At 46.2% G+C, this 24894-nt stretch overlaps 1 protein-coding gene across 1 annotated transcript in view; it reads right to left on the bottom strand.

The window, feature by feature from the left end:
- Nucleotides 1-16315, bottom strand: part of LOC125941994 (trypsin 5G1-like) — a 28473-nt gene extending 12158 nt beyond the window's left edge. Inside the window, exons 1-5 of the mRNA XM_049659892.1 lie at nucleotides 16203-16315; nucleotides 13487-13514; nucleotides 12506-12579; nucleotides 10014-10117; nucleotides 4318-4456 (exon numbers count right to left, since the gene is read on the bottom strand). Of these exons, the coding sequence (XP_049515849.1) occupies nucleotides 4318-4456; nucleotides 10014-10117; nucleotides 12506-12579; nucleotides 13487-13514; nucleotides 16203-16295 (438 nt within the window). The 5' untranslated portion in view covers nucleotides 16296-16315. The remainder of the gene's footprint in view (nucleotides 1-4317; nucleotides 4457-10013; nucleotides 10118-12505; nucleotides 12580-13486; nucleotides 13515-16202) is intronic.
- Between the last annotated feature and the right edge of the window lie 8579 nt (nucleotides 16316-24894).

The following is a 24894-nucleotide window of genomic DNA, read 5'->3' as shown; positions in this document are numbered from 1 at the left end:
GATAACGTCACGCATGAGGCCATACTGACCCAACTGGCACAACTCCAGGTTGGACACCGAACATATAACTACGTCAAGGATTTCCTGACAGGTCGCACTGCCACCATCACCATCGGGGGGCTGCAGTCGCCAATTATTCACCTTGGCAGCAAAGGTACGCCGCAAGGATCGGTTCTGTCCCCTTTTCTGTTTAACGTGGCCTTGCTCGGATTACCGCCTGCATTAGCTAGCATCCCCAACCTCAAGCATAGCCTCTACGCGGACGACATCACCCTGTGGGTCACCGGGGGCAGCGACGGGGACATCCAAGACACGCTGCAGCAAGCCATCAACGAGGTTGTTGCATAGAACCAAGCGGCCTTGGTTGCTCCCCACAGAAATCGGAGCTCCTTCTGTACAAGCCTACGTGGGGAGGTCGACGCCCAGACCCTCATCCCGCCGAGATACAACTCCACGTGCATCAGCAACTCATACCTACAGTGCCTAGCATCCGTATCCTTGGCTTACGCATTCAACAAAACGGCAGAAACACGGAGATGCTCAAGCCATTAGATAGTCATGTACACCAAACCACTCGCCTCATAGCACGCATCGCAAATCGACATCACGGCATGAAAGAAAACAACCTCATTCGTCTGGTAACCACCTACACCCTTAGCAGGATCACCTACGTCGCCCCGTACCTTCACCTCAATGCGACTGACAAGCTCAAACTCAACACCATGATTAAGAGGGCCTATAAGCAAGTCCTACAGCTTCCAATTTCCACATCTAACGAGAAACTGGATGCCCTCGGCCTTCACAATACCATAGACGAGCTTATTGAAGCTCAGCGTATAACCCAATAGGAACGACTCGCCAACTCCACCACGGGCAGACACATTCTGCGCACCCTAGGCATAACCTACACCACCCAATTCGGACCAAAAGTACCCGTCCCTCCAAACATTCGCACTCAGTTAGTTATATCGCCCATACCTCGTAATATGCACCCAGAACACAATCAGGAGCGACGTGCAGACAAAGATAAACATCTACAAAAGCGCTACGACCACGCCGCAGATGTAGCCTACATGGACACCGCGGAATACCCCCACCAGAACGACATGGCGGTCGCCGTAGTCGCGGGCTCGCAGTACCGCTTCGCCGCGGCCGTATCAATACTCACCACTCAACCCGAAGAAAGAGAGATAACGGCCATCGCCTTGGCTTATGCCTCTACCAATGCACACTACATCATCAGCGATTCAAAAACGGCCATTCGCAACTACACAAGAGGACTCATAGCACCCCAAGCACAGAAAATTCTCTCCGACACTCCCACCTCAAGTCAACGCGGCGTACAGATCATCTGGGCCCCTGGTCATTCGGGTCTGGCTGGAAACGAAGCCGCCCACGATGCCGCCCGAGCTCTCGCACACCAGGCGCATCATCCGTCTCCTACGTCTTCCGGTCCTGATGAGCCCTTAGTTCTGCACCGCGGACACGCGCGCGACCGCATGGTCACATTCAGAGAAATCCTTCTCTACTACTGCAGAGAGCTATTACGCTACCCACCAGCACACAAAACACTGAATAAATCACAATCCACCACTTGGCGACTACTTCAGACACGAACTTTCCCAAACGCCGTGCTATATACCACCGAATTTGCCCCGATGCATACTCCCCACTCTGCAAAGACTGCGAGGCCCGCGCTGACCTCGATCACATCATCTGGGCATGCCCGAAAGCTACACCCACCAACACTCACCGCACTAACACTACACACGTCATAACTACGGCCGAGCAGTGGGAGACTTTGCTGCTCAGCTTGGACACAGAACAGCAGCTCTGGGCCGTCCGGATGGCCGAAGACGCCGCCAGAAAACAAGGGCTGGCCGCCGTCTGAGGAAGGGGAGGCCTGGGGGTTAGTCTGCCAACCCACGCCGCCCCCAGACCCCATCATGGACAAAATAAAGTTTTATCTCTCTCTTAAGCGTACTCTAAGTTTTTGTTTCTTTTTATGTGATTTCTTGCGCAAGAAATTTAATTATATTGGTGCAAGTGAGTAACTTTCTATTTGCACAACTGAAGCGCAGTGTCCTGACTGCGCATTTGAAGAGACCGAAGTGGGAAGTGCCATATGTGTTGCACTTGTAGCAGACGAGCACCAAAGTTGCAGTTGGACATGCGTTTCTTTGGATTCTTTTTATTTCCAGATAATCTGCTCCCGATGATGTTAAAATTCGTATAATATACGTAGTTCGATGTGAGTTGTAAATTTATTATTTTATTTCGCCTGAGGATTATGCGACACTATATATTAATTAAAGAATCATAAAATGTCACGTTAATGTAACCACACATTCCAATGTTCAAAGTGTAACTGGAACGCGTTCCTTTCACACTAAAGGAACTTGTAACGAGAACTTGTTTCAATATTGGGAAGGAACGAGGAACGAGCTTTCGTTCCAGTTTTAGAGGAACGTGTACAACACTTGTAGGTAGGTAGGTAGGTATGTAGGTAGGTGAGAGGCAGGTGGGAGGCAGGCAGACAGGGAGTCGGGCGGGCGGGTGGGTATACGCAGGTAGGTAGGTAGGTAGGTAGGTAAGTACATATGTAGCCCTAAGGGTCGATTCGGTGTCGTAACTGCGTATGGTATTAGAAGGAAGTACCTTATTCTAGTGCTAACGCAAATTCCTTTAAACGAGCTCTATCTTCTGAAATTTATATTCAAAAAGTGCTGTCCATTCAGTTATGCTGATGGGTGACGGCGAAGTTCAACAGATTGCAGTAGGGGCAATCTCTGAAATTGTTGGGTATGAACAACTTTATGGTCATATCGTTAAAATAGCTGTCGCATGAAAAACGAGCAAACTATTTAGAAAGCAAACGTCGGCTCTTCAGACAATATTCTAGATGACGCAGCAGGTTTATTAGGTCGCCGTCAACCTTGAAATTCGGCGCGGTCTTCTTGGATACCAAATATATTTGTTTAATGGCTGTGGTGACCTCTTGGTGCACAGTGATGTCGGGGTCGGTGGCATTTGAACTCGGTGCTCTTTAAGAGACACGGGAAGCGACATTTGAAATTTCCTTTATTTTACGATTCCCCTATTTAATAGTGTCCTGAGACACCCCTCTGGCTTAGAGAAAAAAAATCAAAGCCCCTTTCTTAAAGAAAGATGGTTGAACGCGAATCTTTCGCCCATGCAAACTAAATCAAACTCCAAAGCCAACGACGATGCAACGAACCCAAGAAATGCTGAGCGACCCGATGCGATGCACATGTGATTTGATTTCTTGTTTAGGATTGTATTTTTTGAACGTTGAATTTGAATGAAGACCCATTTCGTTAAGTTGCATAGCCTTTATCTTAGATCATGTAGCCGTTCATTACAAGCACACTCTTACTTCCATGGACTGCATGGCATAGCCGATACACGGGATCGGCCTTCCGCGCTCGATCCCGCTTGCGCTTACGTTCGCGTACGGCAGCCTCTTCTGCCGTGCGCTGCACCCGCGGCCTACCCACGGTGAAAGCCGGGAATGCATTGCGTGACGCGCGTAATGGAATGCATATATATACAGTTCACCTGAGTAGCGTGGCGTTGCACTTCCCATTGTTCTTTTCGATACAACTGCGAATGTAAACTGTACTGCTCTACGATTGTGTGCGCAGATAGTTCTATTGTGTAAGTTGGATTTCCTACAGTTTCACGGACGAATCAGTGAGACATAGAAAGCTTCACTTTAAAAAACACAGCCCGCGGATATCATATGCTGCTTTGAACACCTCCGCCATACAGTCGTGTGCGACGCGTGGAGTTCGGAAGCGGAGCGCGAACAAACCTTTTTCTCAAGCGGTCTCTTTTCAACGGAAACCTTCTCCTCAATATTTTATGGGCTGCCACATTTCAGCAAATAGCAGATTCACATATGCGGCTGCTATTGGCTAAGAGCTGACACCAATTAACATGGCGTTTTGGTCAAGTCGCTTCTTCTAATGTTTACTGTGCTATATACGCGCGAATTTTGTAGCGGCGTCTCCAGATGACGCAGCATATTCAGTGGGAAAAACGAACAAATAACCCGGCTCCATACATGCCTCACTCATGACGCATTTTGTTGGAGGCAATACTGGTGTTACCACATTGCTTCAATGATAATCGCATTAACGCCAATATTTTTTTGTGAGATAGGTTCTGTGGGAATTTTGTCATCTTATTTATTGTCCTGCGTATATGTTTAATAACTAATCATGAAAAATTGGAAAGTTGGCACGGTACGGACAGCATCGCCACATTCTCGTTTCATGCGATAAAGAAGTTTACCTTCAGTAGCGCTACATCATATTTTTGGGCGTGATATTGGTCATAATTCGGATGCTTCATGAAGCGCACAACACGAGTCACAGGTCCATTGCTCGGCTTCGTTGTGTTGTAGTAGATTTCCACCTTCTTTGGTGGGGGCCTAAGCAGAAATGCGAGAAAAAAGGTAAATATAAAGCACCACTGCCCAGTTTAGTGCATAGAAGATGTTAGCAGAACTGCCAAATACAAGTGTGCTGTCGTTCACCAACAGTGCGAACGCCACGTGCAACAAGAGAGACAGCACGCTGTCGAAATGTAAACACACGGCAGAATGAGCGCCGTGGGCGACCACTGAGACCAGTTTTTTTTTAAATTCGCACTTTTAACGAGGCGCAGCAGCGCCACCTATCCGAGCTTCTCTAGTCCATTGAAGGAAATGAAATAAGGACGTGTGCTTTAACTGTAGTGTATATAAAAGGTGAAAGGGCCACTATGGCTTGTATTTTGTCTGGCATCATACGTGTTCAGTCAATAATTACCTATCGCAAATTTTAAGCTTATAGAACAGCTTGCAATCGGAAACATTTGAAATGTTTTAAGAAATATACATCTCAGTAACACATACCTTTCTAAATATTGGCGCGTACATGCAGGGTGTCCAGTTATTACGCCGCACGATTAAAAAAAAGTCACAGGTCTGCACCGCACACGCCGCACAATCACAGCGCAAGCTGGTGGAGTGCCTCAAGAATAGTTACAATTTCGACACCATGCACAACAGGGTCTTCGCGACAAAGTCTCTTCGCCTCGTTTTGACGAGAACGATGTGAACTGTCCGCCCGGCGTCGATGGCGAGCTGCGCACGCTGCGTTTGCAGGCACGTTAATTAGGTGGCGCCACTGTGCTGTAGTATACTGGTTATCGCTTCTTTTGCGCGCTTCTTCTGAATGGTGTCTCGTCGTCTGCACCTGCGCACGCTGCGTTTAGTAAGTAAGTAACTGAGCGAGTGGTCCTCATTCCTTTTGACGCAGGGCAGGCGTTTGTCAACGCCACAGGAGATGTAGAAAACAAGAAAGGGAAGAGGCGTATTAAGAAAGGAGAGAAAGAACATCAAACACAGTTCGTCGCAGTCTCTGAGGCCGTCTGGTTGGTCCGGTTCACGTGGCAGGAGGGAGTGGGTTTGCAGGCGCCTTACCTAGATGGCGCCACCATACTGGCCGAGGCTCGGATCGTGTGCGCCTGCGTTAATAGTTTTTTTTTTTTTTTTTTCGCTGCCCTATAGCAAGCGCTTGCGTGGCTCAGTGGTAAAGTATCCGACTCCCGCGCAGCGGGCCTGGGCTCGATCCCGGCAGAGACCGGGTACTCTTTTGCGCATTTCCGGCGAAAGCGGTTAAGACACGTAAATGCTAGCGACAAAAATGCGTGCGACACGCCGTGCGCGGCAAGCCAGCGCGCGGCACAAATGCGTTGCGATGGTCACACTGACTAGAGCACTGCACGGGCTCGGGCACGGGCTCGGCCCGGGCCCGACCCGGCCCACGGGCCGGGCCGGGTAGAGGAGTTTTTTCACGGGCTCGGGCCGGGCTCGGGCACGGCGTGTGCTTTTTGACCCGGGCCCGGGCCGGACTCGGGTTTTTTGACGCGGGCCCGGGCCGGGCTCGGGCTTTCTGCGAGTTATTCTCGGGCTTCTCAACTCTGAGAAACATGTATTTTTCGGTCTCGGGCCGGGTTCGGGCCGGTTTCGAGTCGGGCTCCGGCCGGGCTCGGGCTTAAGGTAAAGGGGTGGCGGGCCGGGCCAGGCGGGTAACGTAGATCATTTCCGGGCCCGGCCCGGGCCCGGGTCTCGCCATAAAAGTTTTGATCGGGCTCGGGCGGGCCGCCCAATGTAAAAACGGGCCCGGGCCGGGCCCGGGCCGCAAAAATCGGCCCGTGCAGTGCTCTAACACTGACTCCCGTTTTGTGAGACACGGCAGTCACATGACACCACCTGTCGTCGCGTTTCGCCTCGTTCCCTTCCGAGACTTCCCGTGAAAGCGCGCGCTCCGTTCTCCGTTGCAGTTGCTTTGTTGTTTCGGCATTGTTTCGGAACCAGTCGCTCAAGCTCATAGAGGTCAGATCTGGATGACGTATTGGTGACTGTGAACATTATAATCTTAGCGTGTTCTTTGCGTGTGCGACCATGGCGCCACGCCGACGTGCCAGAAACTGGACAGCGGCATGGGAAGGCTTAACGAAAATGGTTTCGTTGACTGGACATGGCCTCTGAAATTTTACGGCGTGCGCGTGACTGTTCGATCTCAGAGCCCGTACATCTTGATTCTTTGCTTGTGCGACAGGAGGCGCCTCAACTGCGCGGCTCGCTTCTGATTGGTGCTCGTTTTGCGGCTGCCGCAAAAAATAGGTGTCGCACCCATTCGAGCGCTTGCCGCGCGTTGCTGCCGCTTTCCGTGAATCTTGCCGCGCGCGGCGTGTCGCGCGCGTTTTTGTCGGTAGTGTGGACGTACCTTTACGCTGCGGCGGCGGCGGTGGCGGCGGCGGCGGACAATATCGCGAACCGAAACGGCTGTTGGAATGAGCTCATAACATCTTACGCACTAAAAGATGAACGGAGTTACCCGAAGTAAACCTAGTGCATATTATTTCCAGTAGAGTGGAGTAGCCGCCAGTATTTCTTTTCGTTACTGAGATTTAATTAGGTAATTTTGCTTAAACATCTAAATCGAGATGTACTGTCCTAATTATCAAAGTGACAATGAGAAAACTGTAGGGCAACATGAAAAAAAAAAACCGGCAGATCCCACGCCCTGTGGGAATCGATGTTATTCGAAGCAGTGTGCTGGGAGCCTACCAAGTTAACGAAACGACCAAGGCGTAGGCGGCTCTTTCATGACCCATATGACACGCATGTCATGACATTTACATCATGAGTGCTCAAGAGTTCCTTTAGCTGCACCTAAGAAACCTTAAGGCGAAATCCTTAGTCATGCTCATCACTATGACTTCAAACTTCAACCTTTAGCCTCTTCCTTCACTTAGTACCATATCTGAACCCATTTCATTGGTTTTTGAGTGCGAATTTTTTAGCTGAGTCATTGTCATTTTTGGTGAGTCATGCTCGTGACCATGACTTCTACAAGCATCATGTAGTGTTTCCTTCACTTAGTACCCACGTCCGAACCATATTTATTGGTTTTTGAGTGTGAATCTTCTTCGCTGGGTCATTGTCATGACGTACATAACACGCATGTCATGACAGTTATGTCATGACCTATCACTTATGTTCATCTTACACTCTTGTCATACTATGCCAGTTTTGTACCTACCAAGTTAACGAAATGACCATGGGAGCACTAAGACATAGGCGGCTGTTTCATGACCTACATGACACGCATGTCATGACAAATAATTTATTTCGTCATATACTCTTGTCATAGTATGCCAATTTTGGTGCATACCAAGTTAACGAAACGACCATGAGAGCACAAAGCCGTACGCGGCTAAATAAATAGATAGATAGATAGATAGATAGATAGATAGATAGATAGATAGATAGATAGATAGATAGATATACAGATACTGACAAAATGGCAAATGTTCGCCAAGAAATCCTTTGCATTTAAAGCTCTCGATACGGCTTTCTCTTACTCAATACGTGCTACATAAAAGTGTTTTTCCGAGCGAGAAAGAAGCCGTCGAATGCACGCAAAGTGCCTCGAGTGGCCAGTCGCGCGGCAATTTTGCGTGTATTCGCGGGCTTCTTTCACACTCGGAAAAACATTTATGTGGCACGCATTGAGCAACAGAAAGCGGTATTGGGAGTTTTTCATATTGCTCTACAATTTTGTCATTGACACTTATATTTGGGACAGTACTTCTCTAGTTAAAAAATTAACTACAACCACGCAATTAAATATCATTAACGAAAAAAATGTATGTCGGCTACTCCACTGTACTGGAAACAATACGCACGAGGTTTGCTTCACGTAACGCTGTTCCTCTTTATTTAAATCGTTCTGCGTGACAGCAGGAACACCCGGTATATCTTTCTTCTTCCGGCGGCTGCTCTTTCACCTACGGTGTTATTGCTCGGCCCAAGGCACGTCCGCGTGGATCAGAACATTATCGATTGCTGTCGCCGATCCCAACTTTTGCTTATGTTGTCACTGAACCTTGTAATCGGATTGCATGTTTGACGCGAATAGTTTGGTACATTCTCGAAGACACGCGAGGATCAGCGATTACGCTGGAATTATTAGGGATTTACTTTTAATTGCCGACGGATCTCATCCGTAGATGTAAATTCTACGATCGAAAATTGTGCTTGATGGTTCATTGCGCTGTGTGTCTTACTTGTTTTTGTTGGTAAGAGTTCGCTCAATTAACACATAGTTGCGCGACTTACACTTGAGTCACTGTGCGTCATTATGTAGCTGGAACACTCTGCAATCCCAAACCGCGATGACAATGTCAACATCCCCAAAGATTAGTGTTCTAGCCGCAGGCAGCAAGGGTTGCTGCCGGAATACGGATCTGTGCCCGTGAAGACAAGATCAAGCCCGAGTCAACACAGACGATGGCTGCCCCAGCGTCGCACTAACCTAGAGAGCCGCTTCCGCGAACTTTGCGCGGATGATCGATTGACGACCAAGGAAGCTGGCTGCAGCATACCTCCAAAAAGTTTGCGACGTCCAAAAACATGAACTGCAACGAGAAGTTTCACCATTTCCCTCTGTCTTTTTTTTTTTTTTTTTTTTGAATGACGCTCCTAGGACAAGGTTCGCGAAACGGCAGCCAAGCCAAACCACATTGCCGGCGGATCTCATCCGTAGATCTAAATTCTACGATCGACAATTGTGCTTGCTGGTTCATTGCACTGTGTGTCTTACTTGTTTTTGTTGGTACGAGTTCGCTCAATTAACACATAGTTGCGCGACTTACACTTGAGAAAAACACCTTGTTTTGCGGCACCTTTCTACAGACTTTCACGAGCGTCGTATAAATAAAAAATTCACAACCGTTCCCCCGTCGAGAAAATGGGGGTAAGCGAAGCGTATGCCAAGACGACACTATAGCAGGCGTTCCGCTTCGTTTGCCTTAAACTCAGGCTCGGCGGCTCTTCGCTGACGTTTGGCCTCAACGTCGCGCTCCCGCAACTCGGGGTCCGCGGTTCTTTGCTGACTTTTCGCCGGTGCTTGGGAAGCCCGCACGCTAGAAACAGCACGTCGACGACGTGCCCTTTCCCGATCTAGCTCGCGGCGCCGTTGCTCGAACGCAGCCTGCTCCTTAGGTACCACGCGTAATCTTCCCATCCGGCCACCGAAACTGATCTGAGGCGAAGGAAGTTCGGCGGAGCGCGCGCCAACCCACTTTTCCCTTTCTCTCCCTGCGAAGAACCAAACGACCCTGATTGGGCGCTCGCGTCACGTGATGTGGCACCGGCGCAGTTTTCCCCGCATATGCTCCACTAAACCGACACCGATAGCGGTTAAGGTACGTAGCGGTCTACTAAATTGCTATTGCAATCGATGCTTACCCTTTCGTGTGAAACTACAACTTTATTCGTATGAAAAGCGATTACCAACCTACAAAGCACGAATGAACGATAACTGCGACTGCTAATGCCCACTGGCTAGACTTCTCATCAATGTCGTTGTCACGCTTGGGAAAGAAGAGATTCACTTCTGTAAGTGTAGATGAGTAATGGAAGAGATACTTACTTGTAATCAATGCAGTGCGCCGCGGTTAATATAACATTGTGTGATATGATGCTTCCGGCGCACAAATATCCGTGACGGCTGTCCACCATAATGCGAATCTCCACCTGCAAAATAAATTTTACTATTTTTGCGGTCTGTGCGCACATGCTTCTGGTGGGTCCAACAGGCCCCACCCTTGCAAATATTTACATTGTTTTTTAGCACATGTGTAAAAAAAAAACGAGCAAGCGGTTTCAGCTATAGGCGCCAATATCTCCCCGAAGAAAAATATTAAAATAGTATGCGCTTCCCTTGCGCTGGGAAAAGTGATCTAAGCGAACCCTTAATTCGTCTCTGCGTTAAACACTAGATTTCTCAATTAAACAGCGAATTGGCGTGTATCAATCGCACTATCAAGTTGGAAGCATTTTAGCGAGTAAACGTCTCACTCTAGCTAAACACATTCCAATCCAACATGCGGGTCTCCCGTTCGCCGATGGAGGAATGCGATAAAATAACGAGAAAGCAGCACAATGTAGAAATAATGACGTTGGGTACGTAGGACTGACCACGAAGGCAGGGCCTCAGAAGCATAGGGACGACTCTGTAACAACAATGGGATGAGAAGTAGAGCATGATGACGCCAAAGTGACGAAAACAGATTTATGTCGACTATGTTACGACATCGAAATGGGGATGATGAACTGACGACGGCTGCGTAATTAAGATGGCTTAACGACGACAACACTTGGTTGTGGTGCAATGACAGAGAGTTCTTGGTGAAGACGGCTATGCCGGTGTGACGGCGGTGGTGTGACAACGACGAAATAGCGACAACGGCATGATGAGGAACACATGATGACGATATATCAGCGCCTACAAACTGACGCTGACGGTATAATGGCATGGTAGCGACAGAAGGATAGTGGAGGAGTGACGGAGGCAGCAGAGCACGACACAGTGACGGCGGCAGAACAATAATTGCAACATGACAACGAAAAAATGCCTAGCAAAAAAATGAAGCCCACAAAATAATATTAGAATGACAATGAAAGCCTAATAACCCAGTCATCTCAACAATAGAATTGCAACGATGTGTTCATGACTGCTACATATGATTGGTGATGGTGAGAATGAAGGTGGCGAAGTTACGATTACAGATTTATGGCGACGACGAGACGACAAAGGCGTGTTGGTTTTTAAGCTGGGCGTCTTTTGTGGCGTACATCACCTGCCGCCCGCCGCGGCGGCCTCCGTTGGCACCATATTCTTATTTGATTGCTGTATACCAACGACTGCCTAAGTATACAAAACAGCATCCTGCAGCCAAAAGGTAGCGCCCGCAAAGTGAGGGGAAGGGGCAAAGAAGGCTTGGCTTAATGTTTTCATCGTCATAGTCTAGATTTTTCATAGTGTAAATTTCTATTGGTGATGCACATCATGAGAATGAATCTTTGGTTATCCCCGAACCTGTGAAGTGACTTTTGCTACAACACTATGCCTCGCTGAATGGCACAAAAAAAATTGTAATATAATACACCTAGTAAGCATTCTTAAAGAGACATCTAATGCATTTTACAATGTTCGTACCGTTACTTATTTGCTGATACCTACCTTATCTAACCACCTCACTGTGGCCCTATATCATGACCTTCGTCGTATCGACAATGATATATTTCTGTACTGTGCGCAAAACATTAACAATGACAAAGTTATAGAGTTGTTTTTTTCTAATACTACACAGCATGACGTCTTTGGGTTTAAGGTAATGAGGATTAAAGAAGCTCTATGATGAGCATTACTTGCACGTGTACCTACTACCTGCTATAGATACCAGTCTTTCTTTCTGCTAAAATTCAATAACTAAAATGTAATAATTTGTTCACAAAGTAAGCAAGCACCTCCCTCAGCTTTATATCGGCCAACGTATGCCAATACAAGACCAACCCAGCCTAGCAGTCTTGTTAAAAACATTCTAGCGTTGTTAAGCATTACATTTTGAATATTGATTGAAACCAAGCTATAACTTTTGTGCCAGTTCATTTTATTTTGTACTGCTGGTTGGTTGCAGGCACCTCTAGCGCATCCCCGCCACAGCAGACCGAAATGAACAGCTGGTGCAGTCTTCGCCCCCCCCCCCCCCCCATTTCATTTTCAATAGTGCTGTAACCTACGTCCTAATTCCGAATAACGAAAAAACATACAGCAATATACCAACTTGATTCCATCTGAAGAATTGCAAAATTTAACACTTCATTAAGTACACTAGCCTTTTCAACGCGGGAATGGGCGGGAAATGAGCACATTACGTAGTTTTCGGCACATCGTTCCGCTTCTCATTTCTTGCCCATACCGCTCAGACTTCAGCGCTGAGTCTTCTTAAATTTGTACTTCTAAAAGTGTAACAAACGCTTCCCACTAATCGCGTATATATTAGACTTGACCAAACTGTTCAAGGAGCAGTTCCTCTAGCCACGGCTAATAAACAGAGCCAGTCAGAAATTTATACTTACGATCCAGGGAATCTGCGGTTTGCGTATACGGTTTCCATTGTAAACCCTTCCCATTGGTTCGGAGACACCACAACCTAAATATAATGCGAATAGCTGTGAATCTGTGACGATAAGCCGCCATAGTATACCTATGGTTGCCTGTACGGCTCGCGGGCACTCTACGCGGAATATTTCAAGGTTTCGTCAATGCTAAGACATATTTTCAAGGAAAACATGCTCGTATGTAAATGGTGCTGTTAAATGTGTTGGTACTTCGCCAAAACACGCTAACCATGTACGACCACCTAATCTATTAACCAATCAAAATACTCCATGTGGTGTATGGAAGGTCAAAGCGAGAGAAACGCCTGATGTACATTCATAATAATCTGAAATACATGGTATTTATTTTTGGCTGGACATGGGCTGTTTCTATAGTATTCTACGCATACAGAAATATACCTTAATCTACAGATGATTTTTAACAGTATGAGTGAGTACAGGCTAAAAGTGGTTGTTACCTTGTCAATCTGAACATATATTTTAAATATTCACGCCTAAAGCTTCGCATTAGGTTAAGAAAGCTTTCGTATCTGCTTGACAATCACGTGCTGCCTAAAAGCTGTAGTAGGATATCCCTAATTCTCTATTTTTCGTAATGATCTTTTGCCTACTTCGTGAGGTCCTAGGATACTAAACTGGGAACAAGCCAAGCCTTTACATGTAATTTCTAACCTGATGGACTGTTAGTTGCAGAAGACCTTTCGCGGGTCGCATAGCAAAACTCGGTGTAACAAACATAACGAATATCAAAGTCTTCAAAACCTTATACCTAAATTTCAGTTTTAATGGCAATGATATTTATGTGTCAACAATGCAAGTTATATTTTAGCATTTTGAATACCAGAACAAGTTATACAAATATTGCACTAATACTTTTGAGTGCAATGCTAAATTCAACGAAATCGAAAAAAAATTGGCGGACATCTTTACTTGACTCACCCCTCCTGTTTATGCGGGCATCCAGTTTCTGTGAAATGTCGAAAAATAGTTTATAAGGGAAGTCGGTGAAAGAGAAAGCAATAACATCAACAGCTAGAAATTATTTCCAATGCTTTTCAAAGTTTCCCACTAGAAACCTTACCACACTTTATGTGGTAACTTATTTTTACGTCGAGTGACTTCGAACAAAGTTGTATATCACCAAATGTGGAATTAAGTATGGTCGGGAACATCAAAAGGGTAAATATGGTTCTTATCATTACATCCAGCTGAATGTTCAACTTTGAAATAATGTTACCTACTGCTAGATAGACACTGCTAACACCAGTTCGGCTTATCGCACTCTGATTCTGAGCTGACGCCTCAGTAAAAAGAACTATCAGTACTTCTCTTGATATTGGGCTGTAATAACAGTTATACATTGTTCCTGACGTGTATGTTTTTGAGCCATTCCGTGCGCCAGATGGAGAAAAGAGAAAATCTCTAATTAGATTAGCAATGATGTCACTGTTGTATTTGATCCTTCATCAGGTCTGACCATACTATTAGGCGCAAATACTATTTTGGATAGGAGCAGTACCCGGCCTCACATATCCATACCAACTTTTTCCTAAATACAGTTAAAAAAACTGTATAAAGTCGCAGCTTTATGATTTAAATTATACTAACATAACCTGAGGAATAAGGATTATAAACAGGGATAAGGTGCCTCGGAAAGGCTGGCCAACGTTTCGATAGGAGGACCTATCTTCGTCAAAGGCGGCCTCGTCATCCTCGGCGGGTTAGTTTTAAAGGGTTAGTGGAGTGACGTCACGTCGATGTCCGCTGTGGCTGGCTGTAAAGGGAGAGACTGAAAAGAAAATGAGCGCCTGCGCTTGACTGGCTAGGCGCGGTTTCTAAGACGAGGGGACAAGAGCGGGAAAGCGAGAAAGTGGCAAAAAAATTATAAAAAAAACCCGTCAGAGGGGGTTGGGGGAGTGAGAGGCGAGTGAGTATTCGGGGGAGTCGTGGTCGGCGTGCGTTTGGGGTCCCTGAAGAGCCGGTCAGTGTGCAGGTCACAATACGAGTTGAAAGCATGACTTGACTAGCGTAGCATCAAGGCATCGGGTAATTTTGTGGTTGACAGGGAGCAGCTTGGTCCGTCAAGGGACGTTAGCCTCACTAGTTCGCCCTAGGCGTCGTCGCGGCGGTATACAGAATTGGCGAGACCTTGTGTGGTCAAGGCGCCGAAAAAGGTATCCTGGCGTCTGGGATTTTGGACTGTCTCGGTGTGGTTCTCGTGTGGAGAAAAAAAAAAACGTGCGTTTGAGAAGAAAAAAAAAGGAACCTGCGCAGGAGGGTGACAGTGTAGAAAAAAGAGAATTAGAAATTTAAACATGGGGGGAGACAGGTGTACCTGGAAAAGCGCTCGTATGGTTGATCAATGCGTAAAAGCATGGAGGAGGATAATAAATTGAGTGGTAGGGGAGATGCAGGGAAGAACTGGAAATGGAAGAATAGGTGAGGTTGAGGGGAAAAAGAAAAAAAAGAAAAGAAGAACAAAAAACTATTTAAAAAAAAACGGAACAGGAGAGTGACAGCGGAAGAAATATAATTTGAAACATGAACACTGAGGGGACAGGTGTACCTGGAAAAGCGTTCGTATGGTTTATCAATGAGTAAAAGCATGGAGGAGGATAATAAATTGAGTGGTAGGGGAGATGCAGTGAAGAACTAGAAATGGAAGAATAGGTGAGGTTGAGCATCGAGATTAGCTGGAGGTTTAACTTGTTTTGCGCCTTTGTTAATGGTATAACAATTTAAGGTTTATGTTACTGCTTTTAGCGATTCTAAGTTGCCACGCGATAACTTCATCCCCGTGGGGTGCAGGCATTTAAACTTGTGTATGAGGTATGATTCTGTATATTTTCTCTCGCGAGGTGAACGAAAATTTGTTTGTAGTAAATAGAGTCTTGCTTCATCAAATATTTGGCCGTGCTCATTGAAGTGGCTGGCTACTGCTTTAGGTAAATTGTGTTTTGTATCTGCGCGATGGCCGTTGAGTCTTGTGTGCATTTCTTGTCCAGTCTCACCTATGTATTGCTTGTTACAAGCGGCACATTCTAGACAGTATACTTTGCTAGTGATTTTGATTAAAGTGGTTGAACGGCAAAAAAGGAGCCCATTTATGTGACTACTATCCACTACAGCAATACGATCGCTCACACATTTTGTGATGTGACACTGGCCAGCGACTGACTTCGACATCACTTGGCGATTCATTCATGTAGTAGCGCCTTATGTATTCTGGGCGAGCTGTTAAGAAATCCATCAAAATGGCTCCACGTAAGAAATCATATGAAGGCACCGCATTACGGGGAGCACCATTTGCACGCTGCTCCCATTGTTGAAATTTTTAAAAGTTTCGTTTATACAGCGTTGATCACAATTATCTTATGATTGTGACCCCTACAGCTCACATCAACCATCTTAAGTTGCAGAATATGCAACGAAATCTAGATCTGAAGTTACAAAGCTTATTAGCTATTAAAGTCATTATTGCAATGAACCGTGTTCTCTTAAAGACACTCATGACAATAAAAGCTCAAATCTATGTGATGATAGGTCAACGCATAAGAAAAGTAAATCGCCTCATTTTACCTTTTGCAATCAAGCCTGGTATCTCAGTTACATATAGGTCAACACTAAACTGCTTTGCAAATGCTGGTGAACTTACGTTTCCTCCATAAGATGTCTGTATGAACCAAACACAGAGTACAAACATGAGCGAATATTTAAAATTGCCGTGAAAATGCCCCCTACGCGACATGACTGCCCATAAATGGTGCGTCTACCACCGCGACCAAGAGCTACTTGAAGAGCGGGCCTCCAAATGCTTTTCAGCCCCTCTTTCTTCAGAAAAGCATGCGTAAGCATCTTAAGAAGAACTTGAAAAGAAAGCCCTGGTTTTGAATCGAATGTGGTTTGAAAGGCAACAACAATCAAAAATTGCTGTCGAAGAGAACACATCACGTTTCTAAATGTGGAACGTACGCAATGGAAAACGAATAAAATAATGATCTGTTCCAGTGGCCCATTAAAATATTTGGCAGGGATTGTTTTTGTAGGACAAAACGCTGTCCGGCGCAACAATAGCGCAATCTAAGTTACGCCTTAAAGACATCGTTTCTGAGTTACCACGAAGAGTTTCAGTTTTCTCTTCTATCCAGTGGCGTGAGTCCCTCGCATTCAAAGCACCTGCCAGGTTATGTTCTTTATAATAGAAGGCAATCAGCCATGTGTTCCTCGAACCACGCTTTCTCTGTGGCCGTTCTCTAGCATATAACTCATATACGAATCCACATATGATCTACCATTCGTGTATGGCAATAAATATTCTCCGTGAGGGCCCCTCGGTTATATAGCAACATTTAACGTCGCTCTGTGTGCGTCAAAAAAGTATAGCACATCTTTTTTCCTAATAATCTGTGCCGCTTTATGAACTCGCAATCTGACACACTAAAGTGCATGTAATGGTGAAGAATGCTTGTATTTGCCTAAAGATAATAATGTCCTTTCCCGCTGCAATTATCCAAAAGCGAGTTGGTTTATACAAGTCTTTACAGAATATCTTGCGAAAGTTGGGTGCTGAAGGCCCCTAAAACTTAGAGGAATGCCGTCAAAGCGCTGGGGGGGGGGGGGGGGGGGGCGCTGCAGTTGCTTACGCACCTGCTTACTCGTAAGTTGTGACACTACGTTATTCAGGGAAATATTTTTATAAGAATTAACACCCACGGTACTGACATAATTTAGGAGAATCAGTGCAATGTCGGTGCTGCTCTTTCTTAAAAATTCTACATAATGCAATTGAGATGGTGTGGGCACAGAAGTCGAAATAGCACATTTTTCTGCAAACTCAACCTCACAACATGCAATTCACAAAGTACACTATGCATTTTAACTGAAAAATAAGTATTTGTATGCAGCACATGGTGTTTTAGAACTTTTTCTTTTCGTACGTCTGAATTCAAGTGAAAAATATAACATTAGCTGCGCAGACGCCGTTCTCCATAGGTGCACTGCATGCAGTCCACACTACTGTCCGTAGGGACGTGGAATAGAAATCCTATTTTGCAGCTGTCGGCTACTTTCCGGGAAACCCTTCACTCTAAATATCTAAATATGTTACAGAGCGTATTATTGTATAATTATTTGTGACAGTACTACATACCATGTGCCTTCTAATAACATTTAGACTGAATGAAAAATATTTTTATGAATAAGAAATAGTGAGATACGTGCCAAGGTCAGTGCGTTCCTTTTCTTATATTGCCAGAGACAGGAAGCAGAATATAAATAACTACCTATGTACCTTAGAACACATTCGTTCTATTATACAATGACACCCCTGCTCACTATCAACCCGATGTGAAGACAGTGTCCATTCAGAAATGAAACAAGAACTGCAAAGAAGGTATTCAATTTTGTCAACTCTATGAGCACAAAGTGTTCGACGGAACGTCGCTGCAGGCATAAATAAATGCTCAGTTTCCCTAATCAATGCCAAATTCAGTAAAAGGCAAACTTGGTACATCAATCACACAAGCGTTTATGGACGATAACGCCAGGTTAAGTGTAGTCTTTGCGGGCACAGAAAATTGAAAGCCCCCCACCCCCCTCCCCAAGGAGGAGGGGCTTCGTTGGTGGCAATCTGTGCCGACTGCTATGTGATGCACATGTATGAGATATCTTCTCTGTTGGCCTGTAACACTACGACTGCTCTACGCAGAACGGCAATCCGGTGGTTAGTAATATAAAGAGTGCGCAGCGGATTATCGTATAGCAATAAACTATACAGGAGGGAATACCTGTGAACATCCTGCTCTTGGCTTACATAGGTAAGATTGATATTTTAGTCAAATCTATTATTTTCGCATGCTTCTTGCCACACTTCCTGCTGCCACAATCCTACCATTTATTGTTCGTAATTGTTCATATTGACACATGTACTTGTTTATCTTTCACCGGTGACGCATAGAGAAAGGAATTAAACAAGAGCGGACACTCCCATAGAGCCCAGCGGCCAAGTTTACTGCAGCGCGCCAAGCGGTCGGAATCTACCACTTCCGTTTTCGGTTTTGGGCGCGCGCATTTTGAACGTTAGCCAGCCCGCCGGCAGCGCCCCCCCCCCCTTTTTTTTTGCTTGACCGCGCACGGTCTTCGTGCGGATTCGGTTTATTATTGGAAAAAATAATTGCGAACGATGTTGTCAAGTCCCATCGAATCTGTGCCACGTGCAATTTCACAAAGTAGACGCAAGACCCCTTGTGAAATAAGGAAATATTTATTCTGCTCGATATAAAAGGTCGTTCCGCGCTTTTTGTGCGTTCATTCAAACTTGTGATCCCAGGTAACCAGTGGTTCCCGTATGAAGCTCCACCGGATGGCATCAGCTGAAAAAAAAAGTAATTACAATCATTTTACATTTACAAGCATGTAACAGCATGTTACAAGCATATGTCATTTTCGTATTTAGACATAAGAATACTGCGTGCGAAAGCGGTGAATGGGCGGCATTACAACAAAAGCAATTCGCTTTTACATACGTGGCGTAGAAAATACCCAACTCAATAAAAACAATAGCGTAAAATATGAAAACATCTGATTTCCAAGCATTCCTCCTTTTTCAGGCATTATTTCCTGCACTTTGGCAGATCAAATACACGGGCGACTTGGCGTTTCCAAAACTTGGCTTCGGGCGACGCGACGGTACGCTACATACACAGACATGGACGCAACAGAGGCTCCCAGCCGGACCAAGCTAGATGTTCGCAGAATGCCGTCTACTCGCACTCGAGACAATTGCGTGGGTGCAAAGCCTGTTTTCAGTCCTTTAAAAGACGGAAATTTCGAATTACAAGTTTCTGATAAGTTCGTCGGCGTTATCTTTTGTGCGTTCAACCGGCGCCAGCTTCACACCTCCCATGTTATCACTCTTGGCAATCGCCCATCGCATTTTCGACAGGCGTGAGTACCGAAAGAAGATATATGTTGTTGTGGGGCCACAAAAAACGTCACAAACTTGTCCCTCTAAGAGTCATTACACGCCAAACCAACTGTCACCACGGCCGAGCTGATTATCGCTAACTGCGTCACAGCGCGCTGTGCGGCCAACGTGCCTCAAAAGTTCCCCAATAGTAACGAAATTACTTTTCAGTAATGTTTGGCGTCCGCGAAAGCGGCACAAACGTCTAGTAGATAAACTACACTACGCACGACGGCCGAGTTGCTTTTCGCTAACTGCTACCATTGTGCCTCAACAGAACCGATATAAGTTACAATAATCCCCTAGGAAACGTCGGAAACATATCCCAGCACGATTCATTAACTCAAATAAACTGAGCCAGGACGGCCGCGCTTTTTTTCGCTAACTGCGTCTTAAGGCCCGTATTCACAAACGGAACTTACCCTTAAACTTACGACCTAACTAGCGGGTAGATGCTTAACGCGTTTCATAGACAAATCTTGTACTTAAGGTAAACTTTAATCGACACTTGAGTACCGGAAAGTACAGTCACTGGCAACCTTAAGTGCGACTTTCCCTACTCTCGCCTAGCAAGTAAGATGGCCGACTGCTACGGCCAGCCTAGCCGACTTTGCCGATTTCACCGGACTTGTCCGCGATGTTACGGAGGATGAGGCATACATATACGCGTCGCCATTACGGCCAAGGCTCAAGGATCGAGAGAATCCCATGGAAGTGTACAACGACGCGGAATTCTCGTGGCGGTACCGCTTTTCTAAGGAATCGGTGCTACGGCTGTTGGAAAATGCTGCCACTGGTCCCAAAAGACAACGAACGCGGTCACCCCGTGCCGCCGCTGCTCCAGCTTCTGATCGCGCTGTGATTATACGGCGCCGGAAACCTTCAGGTTGTCACCGGGGACCTCGTTCATGTTTCGCAAGCAACTGTGTCCTCGAATAATTGCACGATGTGAAGAATGATTGCCGAGGCTTTGTTCCCACAGCTCATAAAGTTTACAAATGTTAATGATTGACATCCGTAATGGTGGAATTCTACTCCATCGCACGTGAGCGGGTGCATTGACTGCACTCGTGCACCCATCAGAAGTCCCGCAGGAGATGACGCGGATATTTTTTTTGCTGTCGAAAGGGGTACTTCTCCATCAATGTCCAGTATGTTTATTATGCTGTCGTACAATGTACCGAGCTGCGGGAGAAACTGTCGGGGCAAAAGGCAAGTAAGCAGTAGCAGTAAGCAACGTTACCGATTTCGCTTATACCAAATGACCACACATTTTTTGCAATTAGCTAACTCCAATATCAAGGAGGCGTTTACACATTTCGTGCTTACTTTTCGAGTGCACTTGGAATTAAATATCCTGGTGAGGTGTGTGACGTTGTTTTCATGAGCCGTTTTTAAACACAGCTAGAAATGTGGCTTGTCTTGCAGGCAATCACGGGCCTCGGCTTCAATTTCTTGATTTGGTTGCCAGCTGGCCGGCTCAGCACATGACAGCCGAATTCTCGATAATAGTCCAGCCAGAGGCCAGTACGAAGAAGGGACTGTGCCTGGCATCCTGCTTGGTGAGAAGGGGTACCCCTGCAGGTTTTACCTCATGGCCCCTTTTCGAGAGACACAAGGCAGCCTTCAGCACAGGCGGTTTGAAGTTTAAACACTACTATAAAATCCAGCGAAGTAACAATTCTGTTCGAAAATGAGACCTAATCAAAACTGCTTTGTTTAGGTACAACAAGTTGCCACTCCAGAACTCGCCGCAGTGTTGAGAGGACGTTTCGAGTATGGAAGCGAAGGTTTCCATGCATTGATATGACTCTTCAGATACAACAAGATCAGTCCTATCGTCATCACAGCTTGTGCTGCACTACGCAACTTCGGCCAGCTCCTGAGAAACCCTGTCCCACCTCCTGCTCAAAGCCAGGCAATACATAACGCTGCTTCGCAAGCTCCCACTCCCTCCGTTCAACCAACGCCACCAGGCATCCTACGTTGCCAGACAAATCAAGTGGTTTCAGGATCAGAGACCGCTTTGTCGCACAGTATTTTACGTAACTGGAATGAGACAAAATCACAGCAACAACAAAGACGTTTATTGTTTCTTCAAAGCTTCTAGCTGAAGCTTTAGAATTTCCGCTTTTTTTGGTTGGCTTCTTTCAGCCCAAGAAGCTGCATAGTTTGCTCATGTTCGGCTTGCCTGTGCACAGATTTGTATTTGTGATCGAGGCGCATGAATTTCATTTTAAATATATGCTCCTTTTTTTTTCTTCACGGTCGTCCTTGATGGCACTGAGGCGGGCAGCCAGTTCAAGGGAGACCGCCCGCTGTCTCAGGGTGCTGCTTGTCGTGGGGCGTCTTGTGCCAGCTGGCACAGGAGCGCTTGGAGTTGCTGCAGCACTTGGCTCTGTCACAGCAGCTTCCTAACTTGTAGCATGAACGAGTGCTCGGCTGTCTGTAGTGGCCGGTAATGGGGCAGCATTTGTTTTAGGTTCTGCTGGTGGCCTGCCAGCATCATCCCAGGGACCAGTAGTCGGGCTCATCAGCCGCGTCTTGACTACCTGCAGTAACAGTTGAAAGTGACCACAAAGCAACATGGCTCCTGCATTGCTACACTAAATGTTCTGCAATGATCTGAACACCTTGGTGCCTATTCACGGTCTACGGTTGTATAGTGCAGCTCATCTCCTGGTTGGTCAGACTACCAACCGCTGCTTGCATGACCTACTGAGGACACCATGTAAACAGCTGAAGGCAATTGTTATTGCACGTATGCGCGACGCGAATTATGTAGTATACTTTCTGGAAAACACGCCGGCACCAGCGATTACTCTGGAACGTTGCATGATTCACGTATAAAAGCGGACGCGCTTGACCCGCTGATCAGATTTCAAAGATCACCGACTTTGTTCACCGCTATCGTGTGCTTCGAGTGTAACTTGTTTTTGTGGGCACAGGTTCACCCAATAAAGAATCAGTTTCTTCATTCAACTTTCACGACTGTTTTCTTCACTGTCACTACTACGTGACAATATATAAGCGCACAAAACCTGGTTACATAAGGCATGAAAGTGTAATAATGATTTATGCTGGGTTGTGCTCATTCATTCGCTGTGCCATTAAAAAAAATTGGGGTCATTTTCTTGTAAAATAACAGTTTAGCGTAAATGGACATGAAATGTGGGCCGCAAAAGGAAAACGGAAATGAAGAAGCCAACCATTTGCCTCACCTAGAGACTCATTATGCGTCTGCGACAATAGTGCAGTGACAGAGGTATGCACTGTGATTGGCATGATTGCGATTCGCCTGACACAGCGTGATGTCCGCTGCGGTCGCTGTCGAAAGGGTTTGACAGTCGAATTGCCATATGTGACGCTATAGCTCCAACTTGCTGTAGCTCATCGGTCGCTTGGCTCGGTGAGGGTGTACAGCCACCTGAAATTGCAAGGAAGCCGTTGTTTGTGCGAAGACAGAGTATAACACATCACAAGAGTACATGAAATGATTCACAGCCATATCAAAACATGAAATGAATCTTTTTATGCTGACTATGATTGTGTGCAACACAGCCAGGCATTCCAAGATATTCACCTTTAGGAATATCAAGGCATACCATACCATAGCTTATTCGGAGACACACGTGGCTTATTTGTGGTGGGGTCTAGCTGTTCCCAGAGCACTGGTATATTCAGCCGCAGGGGAAAGTCACTGGTTTTGTGCTGCTATAGCTGTTATTGTTTTTTCGATGGCCAAGCAGCGGCATATGATGATGATGATGATAATTTGGTTTTAATGGCGAAAGGGCCAGTTCTGGCCAAAGAGAGCCATACACATGATACAATGAGTTAGCAATGGTTAATGAAGTGTAAAATGCACCATGGCTGTAGAGGGGCCCCTAAATCATTCAATGTGTGAGTGCGTTCCAAATATATATGCTATAAGTATACAAAGTGAGATATGCTATGACCATAAAGATGTCCACAGTTTCGCCCTAAGGGTCTAAGCAGTGAATGCGATAGCAACACATCAATGTCATACGAAGTAGGTGAGCGGCTTTGGTAGCAATATGAATTGTAGTAAACATGAGCTGATTAAGTAAGCAGGTGTGCTGCCGTAGACGACATGAGAGAGACTCGATGACCACGAGAAGGCGCGTGTGAAACGGTGGTGTTGATGAGAGCGCTTCCCGTGGGCAGCGCGCGTGCGAAGGGACACATCTGTAGCGCTGCACTGCCGATCCGGGCAGCATTACATGTGTAGCGTGCGTTGGAAAATGTGGGCCGACTATTACTAACTGAATGAACAAGCGTGGTATGAGCGCGCACAAACAAACATGAATAGATCACACTGAATGACTGCATACAGTTAACGACTGTCAAAACGCTGGCAGCAAGCCCATACGCTGCAGCGGGTGAAGGTACGTGCGGTCTATCGCTGCAACAGAAACTGAGCAGCGAATGCACAGTGCATAAAGGTCAGAGCCGTGTGGAGATAAGAGACGGTGCGGCGAGCGACGAGCGCAGTTGTTGGCAGAGTAGAAGTGCGCCCCCCCCCCGCTCTCTCCGGCGCTGGCTTCCCGCTTCGTTGCTTGCGCGTGGGAGATTGAGTGCGTTCGTTCTCCGTGATAGCGCGCGTCCCCGCACGCTTCGGGCATACGGCGCGCGGTGACGATTTTATCTATGCGGAACCTCACGGCGACGGCGACGCCGACGGCAGAAATCCGGTTGAAGTCTCCATATAATTGCTATCGCAATAATATATACGAGGCGAAGCGAGTAGAAGATAAAAATGTAAAATTATGGAAGTCGCACTGTTGCCTTACCCGGGTCCTTGAGCGCAGGAACCTAAAGCACGTGCTCCTAATACTATTTCCGCAGCAGCAGCCTCTGATAAGAGGCTGTGCTACGGATCACTTGGATGTATAACATTCAGTACACATGCATCCTTTAAAAAAGCTAAGGTTGATTTAACGTCAAAGAGTGGTTCGTTGCCTAGGAACATTGCTGGGTGTAATGGTACTTCTTCACGGCGTAGTAAATAAAAGTGTTTTTTTCCTATGAGTCTCTAGTTCACGACATTCGATTAACACGTGAAGGACCGCTAAGGTAGCGCCAGATTTACCACAGACAGGTGGCTCATCACCAATCAACAGGTATGAGTGTGTACCGAAAGTGTGGCCGATTCTAAGACGACAAAGAATGACCTCGGTTTGTCGTAGTTTTGTTATAGGCTGCCAATTTCCTAGGTTGGGCTTAATTATGTGGAGTTTATTGAGTGTTTCGCTGTCCCACATGCTTTGTCAATATGTCCTCAGTTCCTTCTGGAGGTAAGGTTTGAAATCTGTGGCGGGAATAGCTAAGGAAGAGGTGCCACTTTTCGTTGTTATAGACG

This window comes from Dermacentor silvarum, unplaced genomic scaffold (genome assembly GCF_013339745.2).
Source record: "Dermacentor silvarum isolate Dsil-2018 unplaced genomic scaffold, BIME_Dsil_1.4 Seq840, whole genome shotgun sequence".
NCBI classification, from domain to species: domain Eukaryota; kingdom Metazoa; phylum Arthropoda; class Arachnida; order Ixodida; family Ixodidae; genus Dermacentor; species Dermacentor silvarum.
This window is presented reverse-complemented; position numbering and strand designations above follow the sequence as displayed.